The following is a 10,197-nucleotide window of genomic DNA, read 5'->3' as shown; positions in this document are numbered from 1 at the left end:
TCCAGAGGAGAGAAGTTGGGTTCCTGCAAGGGACATATTGGATCATTCTCTCATCGATGATTACAATCGCCAGGTAAGCTCTTCTGTGAGCGGCAAGAGGCGCTCTTAGGAGAGAGGGTACTGTCACGGTTTATGGATCTGTGTGTTCCTCCTGTATGTTATGTATCTTGCCTTGTGTGTTGTCATGTGTGAGGGTGTGTGTTTGTTTACCTTTTGTGTTGACAGCGTGCTTTTGGATCAGCTGATGTCATCAGCTGACTTAATCATCTTCCAGCCAGTCCTTATTTGCCTGGCTATATATTTCCTCATGTGGTATGTTCTGGTTATCAGTCCGTTGTTTATCTTGTTTCTGTCTGTTGTTTTCCAGAATCCTTCGTTGTTCATTGATGTCTTCATTGTGACCCGTGGCTCTCGTTTCGAACTTTCTTGTCTCCAGTTCACTCCAGAGATATCCTTTGTTTCATTTTTCAGTTAATAAACACTTGCAATTGGATCCTTTTCGTTTAGTGTCGTGACATCAGATTCATTAAACATTCATTCATTCATTCCCCTGCGGCTTAGTCACTTATATATCAGGGGTCACCACAGCAGAATAAACTGCCAATTAAACATTCCACAAGATCAAAATAATCTACAGTGCTTTAAAATCATAGGACAGGAAGAGCTTGATAAACTTATAAATATGTCTAAACCAGCTACATGTATGTTAGAGCCTGTGATGGCCAGTGTGGTGGCCACACATTGAGAGTGAGGCATGCACACACACATACATACACACGCACACACACACACACACACACACACACACACACACACACACACGTTATACATATTCATTTAAGATTATTTATTGGTCACAGTTTCAGTTATTGTGTTTATACATTTTCGTTTCATTCATATCTGATTTAAATAAGACTCATACACTTTCAGTTTCTCATTACCTTTCTTTATTATTCCCAGTACATTTATTACTATTTTGGGTGCACACAAAATCAGTTATCTGTACTGTATGTTTTGTTAATTTAATTTTCTTTTGAGTTTAAGTTACCGTGCTGCTGTGCCGACGAGGAACAGAGTTTCCGGGTGTGGTCCGCCCAAGTAAAGGTCCGACGTGCCGCAAGAGGCTGTCTTTTGGTTCCGCCTGCCGATACCATTGGCTTAATGGCTTGGAGGGAGAGCTCATGTTTAGTTTAGGTTCAATAATGATTTGCAATTTTGTTTATTCAGATTTATATTTAGTTTTGACTTATTTATAATTTATTTAACTTATATTTAGATTGGTATTTAGATGTTTGGCTTAGTTTATTGTATTTGTAAATTGTATGTTTTTGTCTCCCCCTTCTTATTTAATGTGGACTAGTCCCTGTGCTATAAATGTGGTCTGTCTTGCCATTTCATGGAGTTCTGTTTTTGGTTTAGACATGATTTGTTTGGTTTGAACTCAGTTTGTTTTCCTTGTTTAGTTTATTGTTCTTTCAATTGATTTAATTATTTAATTAATTTATATTTGAACTTTTTGTGAATCTTTTTGACTTTATTAAAAATAATTATTTTTGAAAATCTTCTTTTTTGTATGCCCCTTACTGTACGTGCTGGCTCGGTCCCTCACAAGTGGTGTCAGAAGTGGGATTTGCCAGTAGGGGGCATAGTTTTTTTTTTCTTTGGTGAACTTTCTGGGCCATGAACCGAGGAGGACAAAGAGGAGCCCCAAAGGCTGTTTTAGTGGAGCAACTGGATGAAGTTGCACAAGAGCTTGGGGATGAAGAATTACAGGAGGTGAGAGAATTTGATGTGGAGACTGAATGCACTGAACCAACAATAGCTGACTTGACAGGCTTGTTGAGAGCTCACATGGCAAAAATGGAGGCTCAGGAAGCACAAAGGATTGCAGAGCTGGCCCAGCAGGAACGCCGATTCAAAGCTCTCCATCATCAGTTTGGCCTGTTGCAGCTGGAGGTGCAGGCCCGCACAACTCCTGTTCCAAATACTTTGGTAACACCTCAAGATGATTTGGATCACCCAGATGAGGGTGCTGGTCCAAGTAGGCCATTATCTCAGTCAAGTACCTGTCGGAGAGAGGGAGCTGAAGCCCGTGATACAGGTCAGTGCCAACTTAAAGAGCCTAAATTGGAAAAGTTGTCTGATGGTGATGATATTGAGCATTTCTTAATTACTTTTGAGAGAATGGCAGCAGTTTGCCGATGGCCAAAAGAGGAGTGGGTATTTCATCTGATTCCCCTTCTGACGGGTAAGGCCCGGGCTGCTTATGTTCACATGGATGTTGATGAATCTTTGAATTATGATGAACTTAAATCTGCAGTATTAAGGAAATATGACATCAGTCGAGAAACCTACAGGCAGAGGTTTCGGTCTCTTGAAGTAGAACACCTTGAAAGCCCTAAAGAACTATATGTGAGGTTAAAAGAACTGTATGGTAAATGGATGCAGCCAAAAAGTAAGTCTATTGAAGAAATTGGTGAAGTGATCATTCTTGAACAATACTTGAGAATGTTGTCTCCAGAGCTACAGGTGTGGGTACGAGAACATGATCCACAGTCGGCTTCACAAGCGGCAACACTGGCAGATGTGTTTGTGGCAGCACGTCAGAGAAATCAGTCCTGGTGGTGGAAATCCAGCCGAGATGACCGGAGAGCAAATCCTCCCCAGCAGTCTATGAGAAACTTCCCTGGTGCTGGTAAGCCTCCTGGAGGAGGGCCTGCATTTGTCAATGCTCCTAAGAATTATAGGAAAATGCCAATATGTTACCTATGTAATCAAGAAGGTCATACCAAGCCCATGTGCCCTAGAAATGTAATCAAGAATACTCACCTGTGTTATGTGCCCAGGCATCTTGCAAAGCCAGCCCCTAAAGCTGAACGCTCACCAGCAAGCACCACTGTTGCGATTAATGGGAAGGAAATGATTGCTTTGGTTGATACCGGGAGTGATCAGACTTTGGTACACATGAAGTGCATTTCTCCAGCCCTCCTTCGCTACACCAACCTGAAGGCTGTCCGCTGTGTGCATGGTGACGAAAAGCTGCTACCCACCGCAGAGGTCTATCTGAAGGTGAGAGGTCAGACTTACTTCTTGGAGGTCGGTGTAGCTGACAACCTACCTTTCCCTGTAGTCTTGGGGCATGACCTGCCAGTACTGTGGGACTTATTGCAGCCACCATCCACCTGTAACATGGTTGTTACTCGAGCCCAGAGCCATAAGAGAGACGAAAGTAAAGAGTTGCTGGCTACTCTACCATTCTTTGATGCAGAAATCGATGGCTCAACTAAACCTAGGAAATCCAGACGACAGAAACGGTTTGAGAAAATCCAATATAATGCTTCTGTAATGCCTGTTGATAAGTTTGCTGAATTCTCACCCAAATTTAAGCTGCCGGTCAACATTGTGCAGATGCAACAAGAGGATGCCAGTCTTGTTCCTTATCTGGAGAGAGCAAAGCAGGAGGATGGAAAAACTGTTGATGGAGAGACAAAGGAAAGATTTTGTATGTACCAGGGTCTACTATATCGTCAGATGGGACAAGTGACACAACTGGTGGTACCACAGTGTGTCCGTGAAGTTATTCTTACTCTGGGTCACTCGATTCCTTGGGCTGGCCACCTGGGGAAACGTAAAACCATCGCCCGGATCAGAAAACACTTCTATTGGCCTGGTCTGAACTCAGAAGTAGCCCAGTACTGTAAAACCTGCCCTGAGTGTCAAAAAGTGTCCTCTGACTGCCCAAGGCGGGTCCCTCTCCAACCACTGCCACTCATAGGCACTCCATTCGAAAGACTGGGAATGGACCTAGTTGGACCAGTGGAGAAAAGTCGTTTGGGTAACCGATTTATGCTTGTAGTGACTGACTATGCCACTAGGTATCCTGAAGTGTTTCCCTTAAGGTCAGTTAAGGCCAAGTACGTGGCTACCTGTCTAGTGCAACTGTTCTCCAGAGTTGGCTTTCCAAGTGAAATTCTAACCGACCAAGGGACTAATTTTATGTCGAATCTTCTGAAGCAGGTCTATAGGTTGCTGGGCATCAAGAGTTTGAGAACCACTCCTTATCATCCCCAGACAGATGGGTTAACCGAAAGATTTAACCAGACGTTAAAGCAGATGCTACGCAAATTTGTTGGTGAGTCAGGCACTGTTTGGGATCAATGGCTCCCATATCTTCTGTTTGCCTACAGGGAAGTGCCACAAGCCTCCACTGGATTTTCCCCGTTTGAGTTGCTTTATGGTCATGAAGTCAAAGGTCCTTTAGCATTACTCCGAGAAGTTTGGGAGGGAAACCCACAGAGAAATGATGAAACTAATGTGGCATCCTATGTGATTCAGATGAGTGAACGTTTGCAAAAGATGTCTGCACTAGCTCAGTCTCATTTGGCAGAAGCTCAAACACGCCAGAAAACCTGGTACGATCAATCCGCTCGGGAGCGGCAGTTTGAGCCCGGTCAGAAGGTACTCGTGATGTTGCCCAGTCATGAAAGTAAGCTGCTTGCAAAATGGCAGGGGCCGTATGAAATTAAAAGGAAACTAGGTCCTACCACCTATGAAGTTGCTCTATCTGACCATTCTCATTCTACACGTACTCTGCATATAAATCTGCTTAAAGAATGGTTTCCTCGTCCTCCTGAATCTAGCCACAGCTTGATGATCCGGCAAGTCAAAGAAGAGGATGATTCTGAAGTTTTTCTGCCTCAGTCAGCTCTAGGAGATGTGGATCTGAGTCACCTGTCCCCACAGCAACAGCATGAGGTGAGAGAAATTTGTTTACCAGAAGTCTTCTCAGAATACCCTGGCTTTACCACCTTGATTGAACATAATATTGAGTTGAAACCCGATGCTGTAGTTCGAAGAATGAGTTACAGGGTCCCTGAACGTCTCCAAGAAGCGCTGAAAGAGGAGGTGGATCTGATGCTGAGGCTGGGAATTATAGAACCCTCTAAAAGTGAATGGTGCCACCCTGTGGTCCTTGTTCCGAAAAAGGATGGGTCTATAAGGTTTTGTATAGACTTTCGTTACCTCAACTCCGTGACCAAGTTTGATGCTTACCCTACTCCACGAATCAGTGATCTCACTGATCGACTGGGCACCTCAAAGTTTCTAACCACCATTGATCTTTCAAAAGGTTATTGGCAGATTCCGTTGACTCCACAGTCCAGAGAACTCACTGCGTTTAAAACACCCTGGGGCCTATTCCATTTTAAGGTTCTAGCCTTTGGACTGCATGGGGCACCGGCCAGCTTCCAAAGACTAATGGACCAGGTACTGCGAGGACTACCTTTTACAGCTGCTTATCTGGATGATATTGTGGTGTACAGTGACACATGGCAGCAACATCTGCAGCATCTCCAGGAAGTTCTGCAATGCCTTCAGGCAGCCGGCCTGACAGTTAACCCTCAAAAGTGTACCATTGCAAAGGCAGAGACAGAGTACTTGGGGTTTGTTATCGGTAAAGGGGTGCTCCGACCCCAGGTGGAGAAGGTACGGGCCATTGAAAGGTGTCCACAGCCACAAACTCGTAAGGAGTTAAGGTCCTTTTTGGGTATGGCTGGGTTTTATCACAGATTTATTCCCAACTTTTCTGGGCGGGCTGCAGTATTGACTGACATGGTTGGTTCAAGGAGTCCCAATCAGCTGAAGTGGACCCAAGAAACTGTTGCAGCTTTCCAAGATCTCAGAAAGGCCTTGAGTAAAGATTCTGTCTTGCATAACCCTGATTTCCACCAACCCTTTGTTTTGCAAACTGATGCTTCAGATCGAGGCCTGGGAGCTGTATTGCTACAGGGCAGCCCTGACACTCGACGCCCCGTGGCCTTCCTGAGTCGAAAGCTCTTCCCCAGGGAAGTTCGCTATTCTATTGTAGAAAAGGAATGCTTGGCTGTGAAGTGGGCCTTGGACTCTTTAAAGTATTATCTGCTAGGCCGGGAGTTTATACTGGAGACTGATCATAAAGCTCTACAATGGCTTCAAGAAATGAAAGATACCAACAGTCGTATTACCCGCTGGTACCTGGCCATGCAGCCCTTCCGGTTTATTATCAGACATGTCCCTGGCAAAGAAAACCTTACGGCTGACTACTTGTCCCGATGTGCCAGTGACATTCCCGAAGGGAGGGAGTATGTGATGGCCAGTGTGGTGGCCACACATTGAGAGTGAGGCATGCACACACACATACATACACACGCACACACACACACACACACACACACACACACACACACACACACGTTATACATATTCATTTAAGATTATTTATTGGTCACAGTTTCAGTTATTGTGTTTATACATTTTCGTTTCATTCATATCTGATTTAAATAAGACTCATACACTTTCAGTTTCTCATTACCTTTCTTTATTATTCCCAGTACATTTATTACTATTTTGGGTGCACACAAAATCAGTTATCTGTACTGTATGTTTTGTTAATTTAATTTTCTTTTGAGTTTAAGTTACCGTGCTGCTGTGCCGACGAGGAACAGAGTTTCCGGGTGTGGTCCGCCCAAGTAAAGGTCCGACGTGCCGCAAGAGGCTGTCTTTTGGTTCCGCCTGCCGATACCATTGGCTTAATGGCTTGGAGGGAGAGCTCATGTTTAGTTTAGGTTCAATAATGATTTGCAATTTTGTTTATTCAGATTTATATTTAGTTTTGACTTATTTATAATTTATTTAACTTATATTTAGATTGGTATTTAGATGTTTGGCTTAGTTTATTGTATTTGTAAATTGTATGTTTTTGTCTCCCCCTTCTTATTTAATGTGGACTAGTCCCTGTGCTATAAATGTGGTCTGTCTTGCCATTTCATGGAGTTCTGTTTTTGGTTTAGACATGATTTGTTTGGTTTGAACTCAGTTTGTTTTCCTTGTTTAGTTTATTGTTCTTTCAATTGATTTAATTATTTAATTAATTTATATTTGAACTTTTTGTGAATCTTTTTGACTTTATTAAAAATAATTATTTTTGAAAATCTTCTTTTTTGTATGCCCCTTACTGTACGTGCTGGCTCGGTCCCTCACAGAGCCAATTCCAACAAACTCACTAAGAGAGTTGCTACCTGTAGTAGGAGAACCTCTTCATAACGTCTCAACTTTTCTTTATCTTTAGTGTACTATCAGCCGTCTTTATCAAAACTGGTTAAAAACCAGTATAATCTACATTCAGGCAGTTATACTCTTACTACACAAAGTCTATCTTGAATAAAAAAGTAGAATCACTTTAAAATAATTCACCGTAAAATTGGAAAATCACTTTAGACATTTTAGATAGTATTAACTCTTATAAATAACATAAGAAACAGTTTCTTTCAGTCCTCAGCACTTCAGTTTCACTCGAGGTCTCCGTGAACTTTGACCTAGTTTGGTGGCTGCTGAAAAAGTTACAAAGAGACAAGCAAATGCACTGACGATTCTTACATAAAGCAGTGTGTTAAATTATTTATTAGTTAAAATCATTTTAAAGTTAAATACTCATTAAATAATCAAATTGTCATATTTTATAAAAAATAATGAGAAACAGGATGATGTGAAAAGGATAAAAGTTGATCCATGCTGAGATGGATTGGAAGGTATAAATCCGAATCCTTCAGGTCAATCAAAAAATCCTCATAGATCGCTTAAATTTGACAAGTTTCCAGGGAACGGCTTTATGATGGTTTAAGTTTTAGGCCCTTTGCTGTTTACAATATACATGTTTTACTGGATGACCAACAACTTCATTCCTTTAAATTCAGACAAATCAGAAGTATTACTTATTGGGCCAAAATCCTAAACACAGCAGATCTTACAACTCAACCTGTAGTCAGAGGGATACAAAGTTAGTATTAGCTCTACTGTGAAAGATCTGGGAGTTATATTAGACAGCAACTTAACGTTTGAAAACCATAACTCCCATGCCACAAAAACATCTTCTTTCAGTTGAGAATTATCACTAAGTTATGATGAAGCATGTTATCTATGCCAGATGCAGAAAAGCCAGTTCATGCTTTTAGGACTTCTAGACTGGATTACTGTAATGCTCTGTTTGCTGGTTGCCAGGGATCCTCCATTAATAATCTTCAGTTAGAGCCTGAGTTTTTACCAGGTAATGAAAATATGACAACATTACCCTAATTGTAAGTTTTATACACTGGATGCTTGTTAAGTTCAGTTCTGATTATAAAATATTGCTTCTTAACTAAAAACCTTTAACAAATCGAGCTCCTGTTTATCTAAGCCAACCTTCTGTCTTGCTACAATACAACTCGCTCTTTAAGATCTCAAAACTCAGTGCTTCTGGTTGTACCCAGAATAGCAAAGTCCACTAAAGGAGGTCGAGTCTTCTCATTTATAGCTCCTAAACTCTGGAATAACCTTCCTGATAATGTCCTAGGCTCATTGGTTTTATAACTGCTACTTTCATTTATAGCACTTCATTTTCACATTGACATTTAATATCTCTTGTTCAAATACTTATTCAAACAGCAGCTACGCTAATCATTTTCTTTGTTCTCTATTTCTACCTGGGGATGCTCATCCTGAGGCTTCTAGAGATTATGCAGCACCAATGATGAGATCCAAGACCTGTGAAGAGATGATGCCAACCATCGAGGACTCATGGACAACACACACACTCAATACACAAATACACTTCATTAAACATATACACATAGACATCACGTATATGCTATAAGACTGCAGGTTAACAATGTCTACATCAGAACTTAAATTTGATCCTAATTTTAACTTAATTTGATTGTGATGCAATAATGTGATCTTTTGTTAAGCTGCTTTGAAACAATAATTATTGTAAATAGTACAGTAATACTAGACACATAAACCTGGCTTGAGTTGAAGGATGATCTGAAGCTCCTCATCCTGTTCTTCAGCACTGAGATTTTATTCCATCTAATTTCTTAAGCAAAGATGCTGAATTGTACATTACTCAGCCATCGTATATTTCTGGCCTTAGCATTGCTCAGTTTACTATTTTCAATGAGTGTATCAATGATGATCCTTACGGTCAGTGTCAATATCAGGGGTGCCTAAACTCGGTCCTGAAGAGCCCTACATAGTTCAGCTTCACCTTGCCTCAACACACCTGCCTGGAAGCTTCTAGTATACCTAGATAGAGCTTGATTAGCTGGTTCAGATGTGTTTAATTAGGCTGGCTTGTGTAGCAAGCCAGACTACTGTTATCCTATTAAACTTAATATTATTAGGCTGGCTTGTGTAGCAAGCCAGACTACTGTTATCCTATTAAACTTATTATTATTAGGCTGGCTTGTCAAAGCCAGACTACTGAAATGCTATTTAAACTTATTATTATTTTTTTTATTTTTTTTTTTATTAATCTTCTGAGACTAAATTTCTAACTCTATCTCCTACTAGAGCTTTTGAGCTATTACCACCAAACTTGCTCCAGACCTCCAAACTATTCTGACTCGTGTTGCTATATCTCCTCAAACTGATCCGACTTTCGGTTTTCCGAAAAACGTCCCGGGACTGTCGGAAAAATCCCATAGGCTTAACATTGGATCAAACTTTGTGAGCTCATAACTCTGCGTCAGACTGTCGCACAGACTTCTAACTGGGCTCATTTAACTCAGACTATCAAACTGCCAATGACTGATCACCTTTAAACTTTCTAGCCACGCCCTAGCAACCACTTTTGGACCCTAGTAACTGTCCCATAGACTTCCATTCAAAAGACTCTCATTGACTTAACATGGGATCAAACTTTGTGAGCTCATAACTCTGCATCAGACTGTCTTACAGACTAATGGCTGAGCTCATTTAACTCAGTCTAGCCAGCAGCCAATAACTGATGAGCTTTTAACTTTCTAGACACACCCCTAACTACCACATACTGCACCCTAGCAACTGTCCCGTAGACTTCCATTCAAAAGACTCTCATTGACTTAACATGGGATCAAACTTTGTGAGCTCATAACTCTACATCAGACTGTCATAGAGACTAATGGCTGAGCTCATTTAACTCAGACTACCAAACTGCCAATAACTGATGAGCTTTTAACTTTCTAGCCACACCCCTAACTACCACATACTGCACCCTAGCAACTGTCCCGTAGACTTCCATTACAAAAAACTCTCATTGACTTAACATGGGATCAAACTTTGTGAGCTCATAACTCTGCATCAGACTGTCAAAGAGACTAATGGCTGAGCTCATTTAACTCAGTCTAGCCAGCAGCCAATCAC

At 41.4% G+C, this 10,197-nt stretch overlaps 1 protein-coding gene across 1 annotated transcript; it reads left to right on the top strand.

Annotated features, from left to right (window-relative positions):
• The first annotated feature begins 2,521 nt into the window (after nt 1-2,521).
• On the top strand, nt 2,522-7,227 carry LOC147841398 (uncharacterized). Its single transcript, XM_087276235.1, has 2 exons — nt 2,522-2,695; nt 2,847-7,227. The coding sequence occupies exon 2, from the start codon at nt 2,920-2,922 to the stop codon at nt 6,151-6,153; it is 3,234 nt and encodes a 1,077-aa protein (XP_087132361.1). The 5' UTR covers nt 2,522-2,695; nt 2,847-2,919; the 3' UTR covers nt 6,154-7,227.
• Nucleotides 7,228-10,197: the final 2,970 nt, after the last annotated feature.

This window comes from Danio rerio, chromosome 12, assembly GCF_052040795.2.
Source record: "Danio rerio strain M-AB ecotype USA chromosome 12, GRCz13ab, whole genome shotgun sequence".
NCBI classification, from domain to species: domain Eukaryota; kingdom Metazoa; phylum Chordata; class Actinopteri; order Cypriniformes; family Danionidae; genus Danio; species Danio rerio.
The sequence above is the reverse complement of the archived record's forward strand: the minus strand, read 5'-3'. Positions and strand labels throughout refer to the sequence as shown.

Excerpts from the sequence above, each read along its gene's own strand:
- LOC147841398 (XM_087276235.1), top strand. The coding sequence starts at position 2,920 with ATGATTGCTTTGGTTGATACCGGGAGTGATCAGACTTTGGTACACATG.